Source organism: Suillus plorans (assembly GCF_016647745.1).
Source record: "Suillus plorans strain S12 chromosome Unknown HD556scaffold_67, whole genome shotgun sequence".
NCBI classification, from domain to species: Eukaryota; Fungi; Basidiomycota; class Agaricomycetes; order Boletales; family Suillaceae; genus Suillus; species Suillus plorans.
In genome coordinates, this window is record NW_024537451.1 from 178985 (window position 1) to 202816 (window position 23832).

At 47.2% G+C, this 23832-nt stretch overlaps 5 protein-coding genes across 5 annotated transcripts; all 5 read right to left on the reverse strand.

The window, feature by feature from the left end:
* Nucleotides 1-2913: 2913 nt before the first annotated feature.
* Nucleotides 2914-5355, reverse strand: HD556DRAFT_1447783 (uncharacterized protein; the record flags this gene model as incomplete). Its single annotated transcript, XM_041307337.1, has 4 exons — nucleotides 2914-4025; nucleotides 4307-4454; nucleotides 4951-5214; nucleotides 5263-5355. 4 exons carry the CDS (start codon nucleotides 5353-5355, stop codon nucleotides 2914-2916), a joined length of 1617 nt encoding a protein of 538 aa, XP_041155771.1.
* A 1261-nt stretch (nucleotides 5356-6616) lies between these two features.
* HD556DRAFT_854674 (uncharacterized protein) lies at nucleotides 6617-7546 on the reverse strand. The gene is made up of 3 exons (XM_041311842.1): nucleotides 7406-7546; nucleotides 6736-7318; nucleotides 6617-6684 (listed from the first exon to the last, which is right to left on the reverse strand). Exons 1-2 carry the CDS (start codon nucleotides 7443-7445, stop codon nucleotides 6999-7001), a joined length of 360 nt encoding a protein of 119 aa, XP_041155772.1. The 5' UTR covers nucleotides 7446-7546; the 3' UTR covers nucleotides 6617-6684; nucleotides 6736-6998.
* A 2747-nt stretch (nucleotides 7547-10293) lies between these two features.
* HD556DRAFT_1245031 (cytochrome P450) lies at nucleotides 10294-12853 on the reverse strand (the record flags this gene model as incomplete). Its single annotated transcript, XM_041298501.1, has 9 exons — nucleotides 10294-10369; nucleotides 10647-10790; nucleotides 10974-11035; nucleotides 11087-11244; nucleotides 11344-11583; nucleotides 11718-11946; nucleotides 11994-12109; nucleotides 12161-12315; nucleotides 12360-12853. 9 exons carry the CDS (start codon nucleotides 12851-12853, stop codon nucleotides 10294-10296), a joined length of 1674 nt encoding a protein of 557 aa, XP_041155773.1.
* Nucleotides 12854-14528: 1675 nt separating this feature from the next.
* HD556DRAFT_1403128 (uncharacterized protein) lies at nucleotides 14529-16282 on the reverse strand. Its single transcript, XM_041303870.1, has 3 exons — nucleotides 15568-16282; nucleotides 15100-15508; nucleotides 14529-15047 (listed from the first exon to the last, which is right to left on the reverse strand). The coding sequence occupies exons 1-3, from the start codon at nucleotides 16043-16045 to the stop codon at nucleotides 14594-14596; spliced, it is 1341 nt and encodes a 446-aa protein (XP_041155774.1). The 5' UTR covers nucleotides 16046-16282; the 3' UTR covers nucleotides 14529-14593.
* A 1780-nt stretch (nucleotides 16283-18062) lies between these two features.
* Nucleotides 18063-20041, reverse strand: HD556DRAFT_1245000 (aldehyde dehydrogenase domain-containing protein; the record flags this gene model as incomplete). Its single annotated transcript, XM_041298495.1, has 10 exons — nucleotides 18063-18111; nucleotides 18160-18557; nucleotides 18610-18778; nucleotides 18825-19194; nucleotides 19248-19275; nucleotides 19333-19383; nucleotides 19435-19538; nucleotides 19593-19793; nucleotides 19853-19866; nucleotides 19923-20041. The coding sequence occupies 10 exons, from the start codon at nucleotides 20039-20041 to the stop codon at nucleotides 18063-18065; spliced, it is 1503 nt and encodes a 500-aa protein (XP_041155775.1).
* Between the last annotated feature and the right edge of the window lie 3791 nt (nucleotides 20042-23832).

Below are 23832 nucleotides of genomic sequence, written 5' to 3' on the forward strand. Positions count from 1 at the left end.
TTCCCAACACACGCTCGACTCCCCATGCCATGGCTTAAACCATCGCATACGGGCAAACCACATTGATTGACCTACAAAGTGAATATCTTGGTCTAGCTGGAAGATCTCGAGAACTTCCCCGTAACCGTCGCGACTCCCTTCACCATGGCCATGTGAGTCGGGGATAACAGCATGCACAAGTGAGGAAGAGTTATAGCCAACCGTACGAGACGCATAAAATCGCTTCCCTTTGATCACAACATAATCAAAGAAAGTCGCCTTTCGATCGAGGGGGATACTATGAGGGACAACGGGACGATCTGATCGGCAGTGTACAGGGGTAAGAGGCGAACGGAAACAAAGCGCCTTGGCAAGTAGGCGACATGTCTCCAGGGTCATCGATGTTTTCTGACGCCGTGGACTGAGTGCATAAGTCTGCCCAGCTACATAAAATGAAAGGAATCAGGAAAGCATAAGAAAGAAAAACTACTTACCATCAGCGTCGACCTCATCCAACTCTTTAGATAGAGCCGCAAGAGCCGCGACCGTACCACGTTCTTCAGATGAAGCTTTGAGCATATTCTCTGCCACTTCGCATGGCAGAGACTCCTTGGGCATTTGTAGTAACGCATAAGTCTAGTGTACGATTAGCCTTTATTCAATTGAATGATGTAGTAAGAGACCTACCAAACGGCTTGACTCGCACATTCGGTGGAACTCAGAGAAAAATGTCGTCTCGAGTTCTCCATCTCCATGGTTGTTGGTCTTGAAAGACTTGAGTACTTTATTGAGGCGCTCGAAAAGAAAAGTCCAGAAGTCATGAAGTGGCCCAAAGTTGCGCGCAAAAGTCGCAATATGTGTAGCATAGTGGTGGTTCGGTTTTATAATGTTCGAACCATAAAGCTAGATATTGAGTGCAAACTGGGAGGCATACCATAAGACAGAATGATAGCAAGACATACCTTCAGTAATTCAGTAACATATTGCCGGATAAGTGTATCTGCGGAGTCAATGTCTGCGTCCAACAAAGTATGTTGCATCAAGATACGAAGAGCACCAGATAGCTTGAGGAAGTTAGCTGGGTCGTCTGGGTGCAGACCAAACTTAAGTTCTTCTTCACCATCATCACCTACGTCGGTCATGTGGGGGACCTCAGGAGCAGCGGAGGGGAGTGGTTCTGGTGGAGTATCGGAGGGGAGAACCTCCATAGCATCATTTGTGGCCTGTAGAGTAGATGAGTAAAGGAAATATATACATTCAGTACATACCTTCTTGCGATGTTTTGCTGCCTTTTTCTCTGCAGAGAGTCGAGCCTTCTCAGCCTTTTTCTCCACAGCTAGTCGAGCCTTCTCTGCTTGCTTGGTGGCGGCGGCTTTAAGTCTTGCGTCATTCCTTTCAGCAGCCTCTGATTCTTTCTCCTTGGCGATACGAGCCCTCTCAAGTGCGTAAGCTTCTTTACCTTGCTTTTTAGCTGCATCGAGTGCCCTACGATCCGCAAGTTTCTTCTCTGCCTGACGAGCCTTCTCGGTTTCCAGTCGCTCAATCTGTGCAACACGATCTTGCAGGATGTGGTCGCTATCAGCACTTGGGAGACAAGCACTCCATAGTTGAGGTATCTGATGTGATGTTCCAGTAGTATATCTTTATGTACGGGAAAGAAACTTACTACTATTGGACCATAAACAGTTGAAAGCAAGAGCCATTGATCGGCTGTGAGCGATCCTCCTGAGGGCATGCCTATGTTCTTAGGGAGCTTTCCGCATGCGCTTGGTAGGGTGAACTATGTGACATATCAGTCTGATGAAACAAGAAGAAAGTATACTTACGTTGGCAAGCATGTCATGAAAAGCGGTCAGTTCGTGGTTCGGACGGAGTACTTTCCCTTGCACCCAAATATTGTAGAAATGTGTTTTGACGAGACCTATTGTCGAATGAGCAATTAAATAGAACATTAAATAGAACGTACCGAGAAATAGATTATGCATCGGGTCGATTACAACCTGGTTGACTAAATCGAAGTATGGGAGCCTGGAAAGCTGCGTATAGCGTGTTGCAAAGTCTTTGACAAAGTTCTTGCGTGCAGTAGGCGTGGTCAGTTGTCGGTATTGTTCTCCTAACTCGCACTGTTGCAAATTCGTTCGTTCCTTGAATGCTGGGAATCGTACTTGGCGTGAGCATCATGAGTAATAGCTTTGATACTCATCATCTTTCACAAACGCAGCCGCTCTCACTTTATCTGCTTGTGTGATCCAGCAGGCTGTGCATAAGTTAGTGTGTGAATGCGATGCAAAGCCACCAATCTTGTGAGCAGCTGGCTTATCGCAAACTACGGCAACAAGAATTAAGCGAACAAGTCGACCTTAATCAAATTATCAGTTAATCTGCTCATGCGGTTCATATCTCATATCTTACTCACCTTCTGGACATGATTCTGTTGGTACCTTGATGCCATGCTTCCAGAGCCGTAAGAGATCTGAGACAATCGGACAAAGAAAACATTGGATTTGATCGGGATTCTGCTCCTTCGGACCTGGTAGGATGCTCGTACACAACAAATTGGATGTGCGATAGCTGTATTATATAACACAAGTCATTAGTTCAAGTGAATATCAAGTGAATAGGCGTGTAGCGCCACTCACCGATACTCGGGGGGAAGATTACAAATAGAAAATGACGTCGGACACGACGAGTGGGATGGTGCGATATTACTGCGTATATATGAGAACCTGAAGAGTACTAGTGTCTGAGCACACCATATAAACACAAATGTGCTAGTACGTACCAGTCAATTCCAAGGTTGACACCTATGCGAAGCTCTTTGTCGGGTCCTTGGCATTCATTTGGACCATTTGAAAAGAAAAGACTTCCATCGGGTGCTTTGAGTTTCAGGCGACACATATCACCATCGAATATATCTGTATATTGACCAGGTGCTCATGGCTTTGAACGCCAGCCATCAAGTGTGGCTTCGACCCCCGGAATCATTAAGATAGACCGAATTTGAACTGAAAGAGGGAGATATGGATACTTAACATAAGGAATTTTCTTCGCGCGAGTAAATCCACGCCTCGTAGTATCAGGTAGAAACAGAGGGATGTTGCAAGCCATGCAGGTGTCTTGATCGTGAGTAGAACCTGCAGGCGGATATACTTCTCGGCACGTGGGACAACAAGGAAGGGTGTAAAATGGAGTATCAAGCGCTAGAACGCGTGTAGCTGACTGCAGGGTGCGAAACGGAGTCTCGAGCTGAGGAGACAAGAACAGTAGCAAACAGGATAAGATAGAGAGAAGGGCGTTACATGCAGCACGAGGAAGATGCCATTGCAGATGTAACCATGTAGTGACCGCATATATGGTGAGGAGGTGGGGCGGAAGGGTAGACATGGCACGATTACCATTAGACATGAAAAAATCTTCGTCTGGTTCGAAAGGATCGGGTGAATCCTCGTCATTGACCAGGGGTTGGATCAAAACAGCAGAGGTGTCATCTTCCATCGTGGCTTCGTCAAGGTTCAAATCAGCCATATCCACGTCCACATCGACATCCATGTCTTCTTCCTCATTAGTTTCCATCCCTCGCACTCCCTCATCCAATGTCTTCTCCCATTCTCGTTCCATTGCACGCTGCTCTGGATCCTTGGGTACCAAATGGGCATGATACCGATTCAGGGGCTGGGCACCAGCTGCGGTAACAGTATGGTATGTATCGTAAAAATCAACCACATCAAGAAGTGCCTCGGGCGTATGAAAATTTGGGCCAAGATTGGGAAGAGCGCAACCGTGAATCTGAATATCTATATCTTCCTGCGTGAGTATGCCATGATCAAGCATTTCCTGCTCGACAGCACATGGAGAGACAGGAGGGGGGTCTGGAAAATCAAAGACTGGTGCAAAAAGAGCTGTAGGAACTGGATTTTCACATGGTACAGGTTCCGGGTGAGTGATCTTGTGGGGAACGATGCGTCCAGAGTGGATGGTGCTCTGTGACTTCCTGCGAAGGTCGGCTCGTTCATGAGATTTTTTGGTGTGAACTGTTACAAGTGTACCTAGGCAATGTCATGGGTATCTAGCACCCACCGTGGGTTGTGGGTGTGGGTACCCAGGGGTATGGGTGGGGGTAGGCACTTAGGATACCCACACCCCTACCCACACCCACACGGTGGGTATGTATGTAAAAAACTTACTGATGTTGGGTTTTTATTTAGCTTATATCTCTCTCAAATGACTGCCAATTAACAAGGTGAGACTAGCAGTATATTTGTCTCCAGTACTACTACAACATTCATTAAGATATCTAAGTGTGTAGTACCAATCATTCATGTCATACCCATGGGTATACCCTCTATGGGTGTGGGTATGGGTAGCCATCCCTGGTACCCATGAATATACCCACACCCACCAGGTGGGTGTGGGTTTTTGGTGGGTGTGGGTGGGGGTATCACCACAGATACCCATGGGTATACCCATGTCATTCCCTAAGTGTACCGCTGCACTTGTGAGTATCACAGTAGCACCTGGCTGAGTGGGCCATGGTGTCGACGTCCGAATCCTCTGAATCGAAGGACGCTGATGAGACCGAGGGCAAGGAAACGAGTTCTGACCAAGATACTGAGATGAGACTCACCTGTTAGATGCTATCCGAACGTTTACGATCTCTAGACATGGATGTTGTTTGAATTAGTTTGATGGTATGACTTGGATGCGCGCCAAGACAAAGCGCGTCGCTGTTCCTTTGTGTCACATGACTTTTTCGTCGCACTTCACATGTTCTTTGCGGTGCTTTGACAAATTGCGACTGGGATAAACTGGGATATAATCATGCAGAATCACATATATATAACATCTAGTATCTAGTAGTACGGAACTTGTTCGAAACGAGAGGACTGCCCGGGCGTTTGATACCAGCGCTCGTATTTACCATGGTCTGAAACTTATTAATCAACATCCAGAAGTCAAAAGACAACGACCAACCTTGTCTGCCACATTAGGAGCTCCTTGCTCTACTTCAGACTCGGGTTCCGTCACACTATCATCTGTATTTAGAGCGGGAAAGTTAGCTATGTGAGTTGTAGAGGGACGAGAGATTACTTCACCGACGGGATTCTTAGAGATAGATGGTTTCGCAGGAGAGTCATCTATTGCCGGGCCAATAAAAGTTCGTGAGTTTGGATGTTTTTCCTTGGGTGTCTCAGGAGACTTCGTGGTTGTGCAAGTGGACGGTACGATTTCGATTGTCTAGCAACATGAGACGCTAAGTTTTCGACAATAACAAAAAAAACATACGAGGGGCCCAGGTACGTCTGGAATAAACGTGACACGTATTGTTTCTGGGTACTTGAGAGGTAGTTCAAGGCGTATGGTGTTGTCTTCGAACATGAGCATGATTTGGATGCGAAAGAAAAGGACTTAACGATTTTTTGTGGTGACTTGACCCTTTGGGCTATCCCAACGTCCGGATGCATCTTTTGAGGATACCTGTAGCCTGGTTAGTGTCTGGTTTAGAACGCTACTTGGACGTGTATGGTTTGGTGGTAAGAATGTATGTCTGTGGTCTGGTTTGGGTGTGTTTACATCGTGTCGCCTCTAACCGTGGGTCCGTTTTTATCCAAAGTCAAAAAGCTGCGACCTCCGAATTACTCAAATCTGGTTTGTGTACAGATACATTACAAGGTATAGTTTGTGTCTGGATACACGACTCATCCACGTCCAGATAGAGTCTGGGCATTTTGTCGTTTCCGCAGTGAATAGTAATGGTTGCTTGTAGTTTGACAGCCTCTCAAACACAAACTTAGTGCAAGACTAGGAACAGCCGATCATTTTCAGACAGATTCAAACATCTACATTGCTCGAGCAGTACGAAAATTTGTCTAAAAGCAACTGTACTGATTGGCTCCGAAGTTGAGCTAGGTATTACACATCATCCATGATGCCAAAGTGAAAGCAGAAGCATGACTCACTGTGGCGACATGCCGCTCGGGCTGCCGGCTCAATTTTTAACTGGCTGCTGGTGGATTCAGGCAGTAAGTACCTTGTCCCACAGGGCCCTAAAGCGTGCAGGTGAGTCATGTGGTTGAATCCTGGTTGCACAGCGACCTGCCCATACTCACGGGATAAGTACACCAGTTACTGCAGCATTCGGAAGCCGCAGTGCAAGCTTGATTCACGGACAAACAGGCACTGTCAAACATAGACACTGTCAAAGTAACAACAACAGTGAGGAGGGAGAAACGCATTTTCGGTGCGAGGTGATAAGGAATATTGCGAGGGGAATCCCGGATGATATCTCTGAGGATGAAAAAACACTATAGGACGACGGCCAGATGTTATATCCTGCATATACTTATGGGCATGATTCTGATTGATTTGGCAGAATTGTTATTGCTGTGGAATGGCGGAGATTTCGCCAGAACCTGCAGGAGTGTACCATTGAATTGATTATGACCATTGTATCATGATCCAATCTTCCGGACATCGCTTCATCATTTAAACCTGCAGTAGCGACAAAATTGAGAAGTTGCTACTCATTCTCGTGAATCTCGTCGATACTTTTGGATAGAGGGAGAAAAAAATGTTGAGAAGAATTAAAACACGACAAAAAAAAGAGAGAAAGGACACGCACCATTCAGGATACACCATAGACTTGAACACAACCAAATTACTCTTCATGGGCCTCTTGACCCGAGTCGACCAGCCGTTCACATCCACCTGCCAACCCGTAAGTAAAACCCACACCTATATAGCAACGCGACAACTCACACCAAAGACATGCTTGTACCTCCCAGCCTCCTTAATGCCCGCCTCCACTCCTACCTTTCCTCCACCTCACACTGACGCGGTTCTCCAGAGAATGCCATATCCATCATCGTATGGTTCACGATTGATTTTTTGAGGGTCTGTGAAGGAGACGTCTATAGTTCTCGGATGCAGAGTGGTAGAAAGGAGGAGAACAAGGAACAAGATCCATCGAGCGTCCCATCTGCGCCGCCAAGGCTTCTCATTCCTATGATGAATCCCCGCATTCAACCCCCTCCAAAGTAACATTTCCCTCTCCTTCTCCATTTACGCTTCCTCCAGCTCCCCTTTTTCACACCCTCGACATCCTCCACCCAACTCGACATAATCAGGACCCTGATATCAGCATGCAATGTGCTGCTGCGGTAGCTGATCGGGAAGGCGTATGCGATAGGGCTGGGGCCGCAGCTCAGGAACTGGCCGCGCTGGACGAGGTGGGAAGGGTGCGTGCAGCAGTCCATGTAGAGGTGGTCGTGGATGAATGCTGTGGGTTTCGGGGTGTGGGGGGTTGGCTGGATATGATGCTGTTTAGAAGGCAGGCGTGCATCTGGCCACGGTTGTAAGAGGGTTGGGATTGGAGGTCGAGTGCTGTTTGAGTGAGTGCGAGAAGTGGATATGGTAAAGAGGGACGTACATTTGCCCTTTTTGCCAGCCTCAACAATCTTGCTCCTCATGTCATAGGCGAGGACGGGTTATCATGAGGGCTAAACACAGCTCTGAGCAGCGGCAACTCGTCTTGCACGTCCTTCATCAACTCTAGGAGCTGGGTAGCGGCTACTAACAAGTTTTGGCGAGCATCTTCGTCTGCGGGACTGACTCGTTTCCGATATGGAGAGGTCCTGAGGGGGTCGCAGCTGTGTTGGTAGATTGCTTAGAGATGTGTAGGTTTATACCCCAGCAAGGAGCGAGATCTGGTCGTATTCGTCCGGGAACTGGACATTGCCATCTGAGACTCACTAAGGAAAGTTTTATGGACACGTATCCCGAGCTCACATATATTGATTTCGAATATGTCACCCAATTTGAGCAGCATCCGTCTATTTGGCTGGGTCTCAGGTGTGCACTTTTGGAAGCAATAAGCCCACCTGTTGGGGTTTAGAGTAGAATTTGAAGGGATGCGAGTAATGAAACCGGGTAGAGGTGCTCTTGAGTATCTGCGGTGGTGACTGCTTCGGGTACTAGTATTTTACTGGCGCATGCGGGGTTTTGCATCCCATTCCTTTTATGCGTGTTCGATGGGGTCGAGGATGCTTATATGTATTTAGAGTAGACCGTCTGGACGGAAAGTGTGGGAGGAGCGTTGTGGTGATGGTTTTGGGTATACTTCATTATTTCCTGCAGTTACTACTAGCGAGTTTCAATTGAAGTTGAAGCTTTGAAGGATTACTAAGCTGACGTGAGCGAGTCGTGAAGTAGTAGAACCTTGATTCTGATGATGGTTATACACAAGGAGGTTACCTCCAGCCGCAGGTATATCTTTTTAACGACCAGGAACCCCCGTCCGCTCATTCGCATAGCCGCGCATTTATCTTCACCCATCAGCATGGAGGACGCAGCATCGGGATCCGTATAATGACTGGCAGTACTAGTGGTTCAGGGCTAAATTGGAGCTCGCCGATCACTGGCCACGGTGGGGTCTGGCACTAATGGTACTAGGCTGCATAGTGTGCATTCCGAAAACAAAGTATACCTGAGAGCTGCTGATCTCCTGGTGTCGAGTTTAGCGTTCAAGTTCTCCCATGCATGACGAGACTCTGAATTTCCGCCAGTATCCACCGAGACTTTGTCAAGCCCCGAGTCGCCTAAGCTGTATGGGGTAGATTTACATGTCACCATCATTTCCTACCGTTCTTCCGCCAAGAGAATTTCGAGGATAGAAGAGATCAAACCTGAGGTCTGCTGGCAATGCAAATGTCATCTGCCAGAAGGAGTGCTATTTCAGGTGCGCAAAATGTATTACTCAGGGCATAAAAGCAAACTGTCACCTTCCTACTGTCCCCTTCAGATTTACCTTTGAAGTCCCATATCACATCTCACAAATAATGCGTCTCTCCTTCATCCTCGCCGTCGTTGCTGCTTTCAAGTTGACAGCGTCTATGCCAGCTGTCAGTGATGACAATAGCTGTCCTGATAGATGCGATGAGTCATTAACTTGCTGCTCTGGCTATACATGCTAGCGATATTTTGATGTCGCGGATGTGAGTATGAGTAATTTTCTTCCGACCACCAGCTTGACACTGTCGGTATGGCAGATGATATATATCTGTGTACAGAATGGCGTGGCCATTATCAATAAGTGACCCGCTGAGTTGGTGTGAGTCGTGTTTCTGTTCTCACCTTGGTCTAGTGTGGTTGACGATAAGACTCGAACATGTAAGCAGTTAGTTGCCTGAGTGCTATACAGGCTGTCACCGTGAATAAATTTCACCCCGCTCGAACAAAGTTGGAGGAACATCTCGAACACTTGACTGCATAACATATGATTGAAGTACTTATGACGCGCTGTTTTTCGTCTCGTTGCAAGTTTGTATCAGGCCTTGGCCTCAGCTCACAAGTACTGTTGATGGTCACTGTTGTGTTTTTCACTCCTTCCTTCACTGGTGCATTCGCGCAAACCTTGTCATTTACGTTCCCCAGTAGCACCCAAGTATGAGCTAGATCAGATACATACCTACTTACATTAGGATAGCGGCAGTAAGCCCCAGACAATAGGGCTACGTCCGACATGGACTCTATGACCTCAAGGGACAATAAATTAGGTTTAAAGTACTCAAGTAGTATCTCGATGGCCCAAGTCACCGCTGCCAATCAAAATTATCGAAGCAACTTAATGTTAGGATGCTGAAATTATCTAAAGCGGTCGTGACACGGCACTGAGCAACATTGGCGTGGCAGCACGCAACATGACTTGGAGTGAGTTTGAGTTTGATGCGGCATTGGGGACGGGGTTTGACGCGGCCTTGGGGACAAAGTTTGACGCGGCCTTGGGGGCGGAGTTTGACGTGGCGGTGACACGGTATCTTTGCCCTGAGGTTTGATGCTGCATGGGTAGGTTTGGAACGGCACTACGGAGACATAGAATCCGAGTCATGGGGTTTGGGTGGACGCGACAATATCCACTAAGTACCTGGCACTGGAGTCGGACCGCACAGAAGTTTGCGATGTGCTACTGTAGAGTTGGTTCATCCGCAGTACAGGTGCTTCATCGGAGATAAGATTCCAGTCACGGTGTTTCGAGCAATGTCAATACAGAAAGGGTTGTCTTGTGGCAATGCTTGGCGCCTCCCTTCGAACAGGTGGCATCATCTAGTCTTCGCACAAAACAAACCCAAGTAAGTTGCAGCACACGATACGATACGAGTGTCATAATGACATGATATGATACTTATATATATTTTCACTGTCTTTCACGAGGCTCCAGGCCCAATGTAGCAAGAACACGCGTAGTCCACCTCAATCGGTACAGGGCGGAGTCCAGCACGGCACAATAAGCAGGCACAATCAACAAAACCACACACCAAGTTACTCCTCCTCCATAATCAACCTCAGTGCTTCTTCGCTCCTTGGACGTATATCGCACACGAACGGGCTTGGGGTTCTGTATGATGGAGAGAATGGTTAGCGCTCGTTTGGTGAATGTTGGAATGAGGGATGAGGTAGGTGGAAGGAGGGAGGGGTAAAAAGAAGAAAGGCAAGAAAGGCAGTACGACAAAAACGCATGGAATATGAAATATATATGAAAGCGCAAAAAAACATCCTCAGACCACAGGCAGGCCTACGCAATGAACCAAAACTCCCCCACCTGCAACACAACATAAAACCTACTCCGCACCTGCGCCAAAAAAATAGACACAAGAAAAAAAATGAAAACACACCTAAAAACAGCATTCTCGAACTTGACAACAGGCTCGATCTCCACGCCCTTCTCGTCTCTCGCTTTGCGTATATCGAGCGTGGCGAGCATACTGGTTATCAAGAGCCATACCGAAGATTCGACGAGGTGTGTTCCTGGGCAGCGGCTGCGGGTGGGTGGATTTGTTTAGTTTTGATTTGGGGACGAGATGATAGGAATGAAAAGGTTGAACGTTTTGAACAGAACGAGAAGATGACGAAATGTCAAAATGATGACATGCCAAAAATAAACTCAAACACAGAACACCACGTCACACCAAAAATTAAAATCAAATCAAAAATTCACTCACCGCCTCCCAAATCCAAACACAAACGCTCTCGGATCTCTGTCCTTCCCAGCCTCCTCCTCCTCCTCTCCACCCCCACTCCCATCTACATCCATTCCATTCCCCATCCCACCCACGATCGCATCCGCCAACCACCTCTCAGGCTCAAACACCTCCGGGTCTTGATACAACCCAGGATCACGCATGATAGCCCATATATTCCCGAATACAAGGGATCCTTGTGGGATGTGCATGCCTTCGTAGGTATCGGGTTGTGTTAATCTGTGTGGAAGGCCTGGCGTGCGTGAGGTGGCGTTGTGGGTAGGCGATGTAATGGATAGAAATAAGATGCTAATCAGCCCTGAAAACATTCAACAGAAAGTTGAGCACCCACTAAGCGGAACAGGCACACCCCATCTTAGTGTCTCCGTGAAGACCGCGTCGCAGTACGGAAGCCTTGCGCGATCTTCGAATGTGGGTAACCTGTTTGCTACTGATTGGCTCGATCCCAACCCATCTCCCCTTGATCCAAGGACACCATCGAGCTCTGCTTGGGCGCGTTGGAGGACATGAGGGTGCTGAACCATGGCGAGGATGAAATGAGAGAGAGTTGTGATGGTTGTGTCGATGCTGGCTTTTCGGCGTGGTATCCCAAGTGAGTGGGTTTTCCGTGTGAATGGCGTTGTATTCAATGATGAGATTGTAGAGTGGCGAAGGTCAGCGTCACATGAACGTGAATGTGCGACGTGGGGGATAGGACAGACGTACCCGAATACATGGAATTAGCTGTCCATCGGATATCATGGTCGTGGTCATCTGTAATGATGTCTTTGGCTACTTCCGTATCGTGGGATGAGAAGGAAGAGTCGCGGTCGCTTGAGGACCCCTCGTCGTCGGTGGTGGAGGAGGAGTCGAAGGATGTGTCAAAGGGGGAAGAGGAGAGTTTGGGAAGTTCGAGGAGGGTGGATACGAAAGATGGACGGGCAGTTCCTTTCTTCTGTGGGGGTGTTATTTTTTGAAAGCCGGAAGGGAGGAAGAGCGTACGATTTCGCTTTTCACAAATTCGTATGGGCGGTCTACGAATTCTTCCATTTTTGCTTTCCAGATCTGGGCGTTGCGCTTGAAGGATGTACCGGGGAACCACAAGGGAAGGTGTTTGACTAAAAAGGAAAGAGGTAAGTTTGGACAACAGAAGAGAAATGGAGACTGACGGAGTGGAAAGATATCGACGGGCCATATCCCACCTCCGCTTGCGATACGGTTCGCGAGGATGTCTACACATTCTTCTGCGAGGGTTAGAAAGGGGTCATCGTTTGATTTTACTTGGTGTCCGTATACGACGAGCAGGGTGAGTCCGCCTGCGTATCTGATATGTGTCAGACCATGTCGTTGACAGACAAGGACACGAACCTTCTGATATGTTCCTGAAATTGAAGGGGACTTGTAACCAATCTAGACAAAAACGGTCTGCTCTCCATCTGCATTAAGCCATGATACCTGGGAATAACAGCAGGTCCAAACGCTTTCTGCATAAGTTTCCTCTGTCTCCTCGCACGGTCGCCATAGGGAGTGAACGCTGCCATATTCTCGCAGCCACAAAGTTCACCAGCCATTATGAGGTGCGGTTTATCGCTATAGATAGACCCGCGTTTATCTAAGAGGTCGAAGACCGCTTTTGGGGTGTTGAGGAATACGAGGGATTGATTGAATATGCGGATGTGTGTTACGGGTCCGTATGTGCGTGCCCATTTGAACGCGGTGAGCCAGAGTTCTTTTGAAGTGATATCGAGGATATTGCCTATGATGGGAAGGGGATTCGGACCTGGGGGGAAGGGGGGACGAGTGAGGCGGGAATAGGCCAGGAGTCCGATGGCTAAGAGGAGTAGAGTACCTATCAACGCCATTGACTAACGTTTGTTCGATCCAAGGCAACTTATATCGTACATTATCACGTGGGGAGGCTTCGTACTTGGTTTTGAGGTACGTCGTTTTGGAAGGGCGTTTGTCTTAAATATTACTGAGTCACGGATAGGCGACGTTGCAACGCCGGCCCCCGATCCAATTTTGGTCTTTCCACCATCATATCCATCTCCTCCTGATCCTCCTGGATGTTTGTCTACGTTTGGTTCGTTCATTGCTTCTCACTATATAACCCGACGACGTATCCAGGCTTTACCTCTACCCCCTCATCCAAGTTACCTTGCATCCGACAGACCTTTGGTACAAGTGCAATCCACTTTGGACAGAGTGCCACTGGAAGGTATTTGTACTGGAGCCATTCGCATCACACGCACCACAGCCTTGTCTGTGAGTTTCAATGATGTGTATCTTCATGTATAGCACCGCTCCACCCATGCTCTTCATTGCCTGCGCCTTTAATGAGGCTCTACTTCTGCAAATCTATTTGGACACCGTTGAGTTATCTATCGCTTGACTGTTCTAGCGAACTCACTTTATAATAGCCTACTATCACCAGTTTTGACGTCTATCCGTCTCTCACTCGGGATCCCGATATCGTACTCTTGAGGTGATGAGATCACGCATGGTGCGTCTAGTAGTGGTGCTGTGATGCGATACGCTGATGAGGAACGAAGGAAACATTGACAAGAAATCAATTCGCTTGTGTACCATTTGATGTTTCAAAACACATTAAGGTAAGATTAGATGCCCCTAATCTGACCTTGATGTGTTTTGAAGCATTGACTGAGTCGGCCAGAGCGCAGACATAATCCTCGATATCGATTCAAAATTGAAAGGGAGCGCTATGGCTCACAAACTTTAAGCCTATCTATCGCGGTGACATATGCTAACCCAGCCAACTTCCCACCACGGTCGCTTTCGATGACCGACTTGTCCGTCACATTCGTCCTCGGTGGAGAATATGCCTGTTTCATATCTTCCCTGCGCGCGAGTGTCCGAGTTCCCTTTCGAGCTGCCGTTGCTATTGGTACTGACGAATGGTATGGTGCTCATGTGCGTTCATGACTATTCCAGGACTGTTCGTTTTTCATCCCTCCATGGCATGCACGCACGCAGTGCATCCAGACGCCGTCGCAGCCACATTTCGATAGAACTGTTTGTGGCAGCTTTTCAGTAAATCGAGCGTTGCTCGTGTGGTGTGTAGGTGGAACAGCGACCTGTCAAGTAATTATTAGGTTAGAACTTGACCGGGTCGTACTTGTATTTCCGATTTCAATGAAGTCTGAGGAAAGTTACCATACTCTGCTACAGCGATGTAATGAAACTACATATTTGCATGTGGAATAAACTTGGTCCAAACTACTGTGTCGTATACACCAGGAGAAGCTCAGCATCATAAGTACAATTATTATAATACGTAAAGAAATGTAACAGACGGTAACATTAGACTTGTCTTGCAAGCTTTGCTGTATCCGACAACAATGACCACTCGTTTCGACAGCCTCTCGAACTCAAGCTGAGTGGACCACGAGCAAGTCTAGGCACGGTCGATCATTTTCAGATAAGTTCAAACATCCATTTCTTGAGCTGCACTGATTAAGCGCGAATTGGGTCTTGCACCATCAACCATGATACGAAGGCGAAAGCAGAATGACCCACTGTCGCGATATGCCGCTCGGGCTGCCGGCTCAATCTTCGTACCCTGCTACAGCGATGTAATGAAACTACGTACCTACATGTGGAATAAATTTGGTCCAAGCTATTGTATCATATACACCCTGAGGTAGCGATCGTAAGCTCAGCATGATAAGTGTGATTATTGCAAGACGTGCAAGAATGTATATCACACCAAGAACTCCAATAATCTTCATGAGATTAACGGAAAGGAAATATAGGGCTTTACCCGATAATCCCTTGTACTCCGATGGCCGCGTGTCCAGATACCAGAGGGACCACATCGTTAACGATAAACCTGCTTTCCCAACGAAAGACATACGCCACAATACCCGCTCCGCGTGGCTCGGAAACACAAAATTCCAGCCCAGGGTATGCATCACTGCAAACAGCACCCCACTTCCACCTCCAGCGAGGAATGTGGTCATATTCCGAGCCGAGGTATGAGACCGTCGAACCTTGCGATTAAATAGTACAGACAGAAGCATTGGGGTACGTCGTTTGCTAGAATACAGGCCAATCAGAAGTTCTGCAAGGAATAGTGATTACAACGTACTCGTTGGCTAAGCACTCGCGTGGTGGGGGAAAATTCGAGTTCCAATGAACAATATGAGGACGCTGTACGTCCTTAGGCTTCCGCCACCATAGTAAGCCATATGTATCGATGGTCAGAAGAACTACAGCCAGAGTGTCGAGTTCAAGCAATGTGGTGGGGAGGTGCTGGCCGTAACGGGCGATGATCTGGATGAAGAACCATCCCAGCTGAAAAATGGTGATACATCTGGATAGCACATCACCCTTACTTCGGTCTTCTATGTCTGCCTTCGTGATGACGGGCATCTCCACAGATCCCTCGCAAACAAACCGGAGGAGTTCATCGGGTGTGAGAGTGGCCCACGGTTTACCATCGACGTAGAGCAGGAATCCACCCATCCCGGCGAAGAACCCATGTGTCTCTGTCCACCCTGTCAAGGCATCAGTTTCATATTAATTTCTGTCTAACTGAAGAGTTCTAGTAACAGACCTGCGCTTGAACTTCCGTTTGAATTTGAGATGGCATTAGGTAACACGACTGCCGGGCCGTTCTGCGGTGCGGCTTCACGGTCGCCGTTGGGCTGGGCGGCCGCGCGTTGCGCACCAAGAACATCATTGAAGTCCTTGGCAACTTGACGAGCACATATAAGTTGCCATGCGGCCCAGGCGGCCATGAGTTCGGGGGCGAAATACGCAACAAACATGAGGAGTAGACGGCGGACAGTGACAACAACTATCCCCTCACCCAGACGCGGAATGTCCGGAGGGACGGCAGTCCATGTGCACGCAAACAAGGTTAAGCCACAGCTCGATATGATGACCCACAAGGTTCTAGCATCAGGGGAGGATTGCCAGTTATTGGAAAAGAGTGGAAGGATACAGGTATCGTTGAGACCCGAGAGTGAAACCGGTGAAGCGCGAACAAACGGAACGCCGAAGAGGATAGCGCAAAGTAAGAGGATCATCATGAAGTCGAGGGCATATCGTCTGATCGTTAATATTCTTCTCTCTTTTGATGGGTGTATTCTATCAATCTATCCATAATGGGGCAGTTCAGGCGTGAACCTGTTAAACGTAACGGCGACGCGAGTTGGACGCTGGACCATGCGAGCTGAAGCTCAAGCATGGCGATGCCGTTCGACCTTTACGATCTCTGCCTCGCGTAACAGGCATGATGATTGGCTCCTCGGGGTCTTGCACAGGTTTGAAGGAGCAATTTGTGGTATTTTGTAAGCCGTATGCTTATATATTAGTAATATATATATCGGTTCCTGGTACTTCGGACAAGTCATACTCGGTTTTTTTTGAGTTTCTCCAAACCCTGCACACAATTGCCAAGCTTCACGACATTCACAACAAAAAGATCCCAGACTCTACCCGACATGTTCGCTTCAGTTCAGCGTTGCAGCCGGCCTCACTCCTCGCATGTTTCCCTTCCTTTGCTCCTTTGTCGGTTCGATATTCTCTTCATCTCTTTCTCGCATTTTTAGCGTATTACTTAGTAGCTCTCCTATGTCAATGCTTTATAGCCTAATCTTATGAAGGCTGATATATTTATGGTTAGGACTCGGAATATTTGTTTGTATGAAAATCACATCAGCCGTTTACATAACATGCCGAATCAACGCTAGGCTATCTTCGTCGGCTCTACCACATGCGTATCATCCATTTCAAGCGGAATCATTGTACTCGCGCTTCGAATAGATGTGAAAAGGACGTCTATATATTGCGATGCTAAGCCTTTCTGTATCAGATTGATACGATCAAGCAGGAAGCTCGAGGTAAGTCCCATAGAGAATAACTAAACTAATATATTTACATTTCCAGCGCTATCATATACCGTCCTGCAAACTTTATTCCTGAAGATATACAGCGTGCATGCAGCATGTGACGGCTGCATGTCCTTTGCACAAATCTTGCTGCGTGTTTAAAATGTCATCATTCCCAGTAATTAACGATACAATCTCAGAAGAATTCCATATCACTTCGCACCGAAAATGGGTTTCTCCATCCTCGCCGTTGTTATCGCTTTGACAGCATCTATGTCCGTCAGTGCGTGTAGCAAGACAACTTGCTCATCAAATGAAAGATCGCTGCCCAGATTGGGTTTGTGAATATGATGACGTGACTCATATGAGCAGGTCGTTGTCCAACCAGGATCCAACCATATAGTAACTCACCTGCGCGCCTTGTGACCTTTATTGGGCCGCCCTCATGTCGACAATTGAGCTGGCAGCTCGAGCGGCACGTTCGCAACAGTAAGTCATGTTTCTGCTTTCGATTTGGTATCCTGATTGATGGTACAATACCTAGTTCAATTTTGGAGTCAACCAGTACAGTTGGTTTTGAACAAATGTTCATGTTACTCGAGCAATGTGGATGCTTGAACTTATCTGAAATGACTAGTCTTGTTCGTCGTCTACTCAGCTTGAGTTCGAGAGGCTGTCGAAATGAGCGATCGTTGCTGTTGATGATTGATATTGGGTAGTCGTATGAAGATGTAACAATCTTGAATCGGTTCGTCAAACGTTGGTCTAGAAGGTTAGCTCATGGACATCGATGTATCTCTATCGTGTGATGGAGTCAACGAGATGTTACTTCGTTGCCTATCGTGGTATCAGACGTGTTGTTTTCTGGTATGTAGTCGAAGCCCATATGGGAGCGCGCGTCGTGACAGGCTACCGTTAGTTCATCGAGTAGCTGTTCTTCACGCTTCGATTAATAGAACATACTAGGCTCGTGACCAGACTGTTATAGGACTTACAGCAGTCACTCAAAGCGGGAATTGCGAAATCAAAGGGATTTCCAAAGTTTTGCCATCAAGGCCCAAGCTCTATTATCCGAATGCGCTTGCAATGCTTCGTTTCTCTGATCTCTTCCGCTAATGAGAATACATATAACATGATAGAAATACAATAAGAGTACAAGATACTACACGTGCATTGAGATCAAACCTGCACCCAGTTATGTTTCATTTCCTCCAGCTCACATTTTGTGGCCGAGGTTGACGTGGACAGCCTTCACTGCAGTGTAGCTGGCAGCACATGAATTTGTGTTAATACACCATTGATGTAACACTCACTTAGTTAGGGCGTAGTCGCCACACTCACGACCGATACCGCTCTGCTTGAAACCGCCAAATGGTACATTGGAGTTGAATGAGTTAACGCAGTTAATCCATGCAGTTCCAGCTTTGAGTCTGTGTGCCGTGTTGAGGGCACGGTTCAGGTCCTGGGTGAAAACAGCAGCAGCAAGACCGTAAAGCGTGTCATTTGCCTGCTTGATCACATCTTCCTCATCCTTGAACTTGATGAGAACACAAACGGGACCGAAAATCTCCTCTTGGACAATCTTCATCGATGGGTCGACATTAGTGAAGATGGTGGGCTTGATGAAGTAGCCCTCGCTTCCATGGCGCTCACCACCAATTTCAACCTTGGCGCCAGCTGCCTTTCCGGACTCAATGTAAGACATGATACGCTGGAACCTGCATTAGACAGATGAATGGTTACGAAAACATTTTACGACATACGTTGAATTGAATCTCTGAGACCTGAGGACCCTGGAAAGTGTCAGGTGCAAATGGGTCACCGATCTTGAGCGACCGAGTTTTCTCCATGAAACGCTTGAAGAATTCGTCATAGATGCCTTCTTGCACGAAGATACGCGAACCTGCGGTACACGTCTGACCGTGGTTCCAGCTGGTGAAATATAAGTGCGGTTTGCATGACAGCACGCTATACTTACAAGATGCCGAATATAGCCCAGTTAACAGCTTGTTCGATATCTGCATCGTCGAAGATGATGTTTGGACTCTTTCCACCGAGCTCAAGGGTGACATTCTTGAGGTTGCTCCTCGCAGCAGCCTCCATGATCTTGCGACCAACAATAGTTGAGCCAGTGAAGGCGACTTTCTCTATTCTCATATGTGAAGAGATAGCGTTACCGGTAGTGTTTCCATAACCAGTGAGGACGTTGACTACTCCGGGTGGGAAGCCAGCCTCGTTGATGAGGTGGCACATTCGGATGGCGGTCAGGGGTGTGAATTCTGAAGGTTTTAGAACCACCGTGTTGCCGCATGCGAGAGCAGGACCAATTTTCCAGGCCATCATGAGCACTGCGAAGCAAAGAATGAGTACATGGCACTTCAAACGGCTGATGTGTACGCACATGGGAAATTCCATGGGATGATTTGACCCTATTACACGAGTATAAGAGTAAGATCTGGGAGCTGAGATGAGTATGCCATGCTTACAACGACACCGATGGGCTCGTGGCGACTGTAGGTGAGCTTGTCTTCGGTAGTCTGCCCAATTGTCAGCGAATGAGTGAAGTTAATTGTTGAAACGCTTCAGACCTCTTGTACTTGACCAGTGATCTTATCAGCCCAACCAGCATAGTAGCGAATACAATCGATGGAGCCAGCGACATCAATATTTCTTGCCCAATTGAAAGTCTTGCCTGGGGATTATCGGTCAATGATATAGATAACTGCTAATTGGCCCGGATGCTAACCATTGTCCAATGCCTCCAGAGCGGCAAGCTCGTCGGCATTCTTCTCCATGAGGGCAACGAGCTTCGACATCAATATGCTACGTTGTGCACCGGGGGTATGAAGACCCCAGGCGGTGTCGAAGGCTGCATGAGCAGCATCGACGGCGAGGTCGACATCCTTGGGTGTACCCTCGGACACTGACGTTATTACCTTTCCATTTGCTATGCATCGAGTTCATGTGAGATATTGAATATTGAACATCAATGCCAACAGAACGTACTCGGATTGATGACACTAAAATGGTTGAGGTCAGTAAGAAGTGATCGATTGGCGACAGGTGTAGAGCGTACTCGATGGTGGTATTGTCAGATCCATCCACGAACTGGCCATTAATGAAGAGACCGGTGTTGAAGGAAACTTTTGCCTTGAAAGCGGGCGCGTTGAACTCGTGAGTGAACGTAGAAGGCATGGTGGCGATAGATTGATATCTCACAAACTGAGTATATATAAGAGCGGAGTGCCATTATAAGACACCATTTATTTATCTGCCAATGGCTCGGCATTTACAAATTCGCTTGCATTCAATAGGGAAGCTCATGTGCGCTACTAGAACGGAGAGACTAGCTCAGCGAGAGCGTGAATCAACGCTATGGCACTAAGTACCTAGAACGAAAAGACTAGCTGGGTGTAATGTCAGTATTCTGTAACTATATCAGCTGCGATATCAAACATACCTCAGGCCTCAGGGGAAGTACTAGTTTAAAACAAACATGGGTTGAAAGCAGGCTGACCAATTTTGACTCGGGTGGAGTGGCCGTCATGCTAATTTTAGATTACATAATGATGGATGGATACTTTTGCTTCTATTGATGCACTTCAGAAGCATCAAGAAGTGCCAGCCAAAGATGACGCGACGCTTGGCCATCCATGTGAGCTCGAAGATCACGGCGAGGTGAGATTGTTTAGGAATATAATTGACGTGGACTGGCCACGAGTTCAATATTCGCGCCCTGTTATGACTGGCAAATGAACGGCCATCAAAAAGAACCAGTGAGCGTCACCCGTAGTACTGAAATAGTCTAGCCAATACCGATAAAAAGGTACGTCGTATTTATAGTATTCATTCATGTTCGAACTATAGCCAAAGCATTCACGGGGATGATGAACGTATGAGAGATACCACGCCCATCAGAATCAAAAGATCACACTCACCGCCTCTCGAACGTTCTTGGATTCTTTCCATCCCCATCCCATTGCTTATCACCTACAATATCAACGATCGCTTTCGCATCACCGCGCAACTACCGGTGATAGAGTAAATGGAAAGACGAGCAAAGTTAGACACTCCACCCACCCAACACAACGAACGACTCACTGAGCGGAGCATTCCCAATTCCATTTCTCGTATAGTCGAAATCAAGTCGGATACGGGCCATGGTAAGTAAAAAAGACTGAGAAAGACCCGGTTTCCTCAGTGACGTTCGACTATGTTGCATCGATATCCGAACGCGAGTCTACACCCCCGTGCGTCGATATACTAACTTAGCTCTGATCTTGTTTGTCTCCGTTTAGTCTGTTCATTGATCATATAAACTATAAACTCATCGATCAACGACGTACACGTGTAAGGCCTTATCTCCTTTCTCTTTCCATTCAATCCACCCTCTCATCCAAGTTACTTCATATCCTATCAACTGTTAGTACAGGCCTTATCAAACGTGGGCGTTCTCATTGACACACGACCCCTGCGACCATTGTCAAACAGGCTTGTACTGTTACTCAGATCACACACCACACGGAACCACCTACCCAACTTAGCATCTTCGTCTGTATGTCTGCATCTGGCTTTATCTTCATTCCTGCTGGTAACCATGAAACTTTTGGACCTCTCTCACAAGTCGGCTCCGTTGGATAGCACTGCTACTGGAAACCATTGAGTTCTCTTTTCCTTTTCTGTCCTACTGAGCTCAATTTATAATAGCGTGCTCTCCGGTCTTGAGCTTGAGCGCCCTATTGCCCATCCAGAGCAATAAAATTGTGCCTCACTCGACCTCGCTGTCGTGCACTATCTAGGATCTATCCAGATTCCAAATTTGCGTGGTCATGTTTGCCAGTGTAGAGAATAAAGCGAATTACCGTATGTCTCGTCCCTCCTTGGCTTTACCAGTGATCATTTTTTCGTATCCAGTGTTTCAAAGGGACTACGCATATTTTTTTTTCATCGCCTTCCATCATCAATATCATTCTTCGTCAGTGTGTGTACCCCACATAGTGGCACAGCACCTTGTTTGCTGTTGACGACGCCGACGAGGTTCGCGTTCTGGTTCTGGGTATATATGTCATTTATCTATCCATCCCGAACCGCCAAACTCGGACTCGTCTCGGACTCTTCGCTACCGGTAACCGCTTTAAGAACCGATAGTTGGTTCATCTTTGGAACGAGTTCTTGTTCAAAATGGGCTATATTTCTGTTCTTCATATGCGGTACGATTAGCTTGTACTCATGACGAGGTTCTCTCCCAGACTTAGGTTCCCATAGCAAATAGCTTGCGTTCTTTTTGAAATCGTTGCTCGTTCTGTTTACCATAAGACCAAACAGTACGCAGATGCCTCATACACCCATATCATGTCCTCCTTTCCACCTAACATCGCCTCTTACAACTTCTCAATCAACAGCGTTCTACGTATCGCTCGATCAACAACAACACCAATAGAAAAGCAGAAACACTCACTAGGGTCTTACTCCGTGCAAATCGGCTCGTTCTCATAGTGGAATAGTATTGTCGGGAGGCACGCACACAGTACCATCGCAGGAAGCTTGGGTATCGCAACAGTCACTGCTCTTTTGGCACCTATCCTGATTTGCGCTACAGGTTGGCCGCCTTGCTGTGACAGACATTATTGATGCTGCCAATGCAACAGTAAAGGCGAGGGAGAAGAAACGCATTGTTTGTTTGAAGTAGAGGGAGGTGCTCGAATGATTTTTTCTGAGTTGGGTGGACGCTGGTGACGGTAGGGACTTGCTTTTATAGCACTAGCCCCACTCAATTCCATTTTATTTTTCTCGTTTTTAGCGAACGAGTGTGTGTTGCCGTGGAGAACGAGCAAATGAGAGAAAATTAAATGATATATTGCATTGCAGGTATGTTGTTCGACGCTCATCATTGCGGAGTTTCAACAATGCGAATGCGGGGATGCTACTTGTTTCCAGTACTCACAATCATCAATGTACCATATGATATAGTATGCGCAGCCCGCGGCCCAGGGCATATTGTGAGTGTCAGAATGCTGCACGAGGATTCCGTCATACTGATTCAAGGCCGCGCATATTCATCAAGCATAGGCACTTGCTCGAACACATCTGGTACTCTTGGGTATGCGTTTTCGGTGAGGAATGACCACTGGAATACATTATCCATGACTGTTAGCGTTGGACTTCGAGACTTCGAGCTGCGTCGTTCAATGTGCCGCCTCGACATATCCTAATATCAGCGCGCGCTGCTGTGCTTCAAAAATGGACGACCTCAATTAGAACTCATTTCAGTTCTCACTGTCTGTCACTCGTATATTACAGTGAGTTTCATAACAACCTGCAGTATGAGTTTTTCAAAACTTGGCATCACTATGTTTGCTCACCTACATTATCATAGCTCTCTCCGACGCGTCACATGGCGTGCCTCAAGCACCCAAAAAATGATGCTTCATTTTCTCGGTCATCAATCATCATCAGCATTCTTTGTCAGGGCACATGGTGGCATAGCAGCTGGATCGTGATGACGATGCCGACGCAGATGACGTTCTAGGTTTGAGTACATTTATCTATCCAACCATCCCGGAAGCCAGACTCGGACTCGTCTCGCACTCTTTGCTATCGCTTCAAGGACTGATAGTTGGTTCATCTGTGGAACAAATTCTCGTTCAAAAGCGAGCTAGATTTCTGTCCTTGATATATAATGCGGTACGATTAGCGCGTGTTGTCTTGTGTTCATAACTATTAACGAGATTGTCTTTGATTCTCTCCCCAAACTCAGGTTCCCATGACAAACAGTCTGCGTTCCTGTTAGAATTGATGCTCAGAGCTTGTTATATTCACTACGTGGCCAAACAGTACGCAGGTACGTCATACGCTCATATCATGTCCCCCCTTTCACCCAATATCATCTCTATTCATTTCCCGATCAACAACAACACCAATCGGAAAGCAGAAACTGACTAGGATGTTGCTGCGTACAAATCGGCTTGTACCATTGTTGGAACCTC

Coding starts and splice junctions, on each gene's coding strand:
- HD556DRAFT_854674 (XM_041311842.1), bottom strand. CDS start 7,445: ATGAGGAGCAAGATTGTTGAGGCTGGCAAAAAGGGCAAAT. Junction 7,319..7,405: donor GGCTGGCAAAAAGGGCAAAT/GTACGTCCCTCT, acceptor AACCGTGGCCAG/ATGCACGCCTGCCTTCTAAA.
- HD556DRAFT_1403128 (XM_041303870.1), bottom strand. CDS start 16,045: ATGATGATCCTCTTACTTTGCGCTATCCTCTTCGGCGTTCCGTTTGTT. Junction 15,509..15,567: donor AAACGGAAGTTCAAGCGCAG/GTCTGTTACTAG, acceptor ATGCCTTGACAG/GGTGGACAGAGACACATGGG. Junction 15,048..15,099: donor CGCGAGTGCTTAGCCAACGA/GTACGTTGTAAT, acceptor CCTGTATTCTAG/CAAACGACGTACCCCAATGC.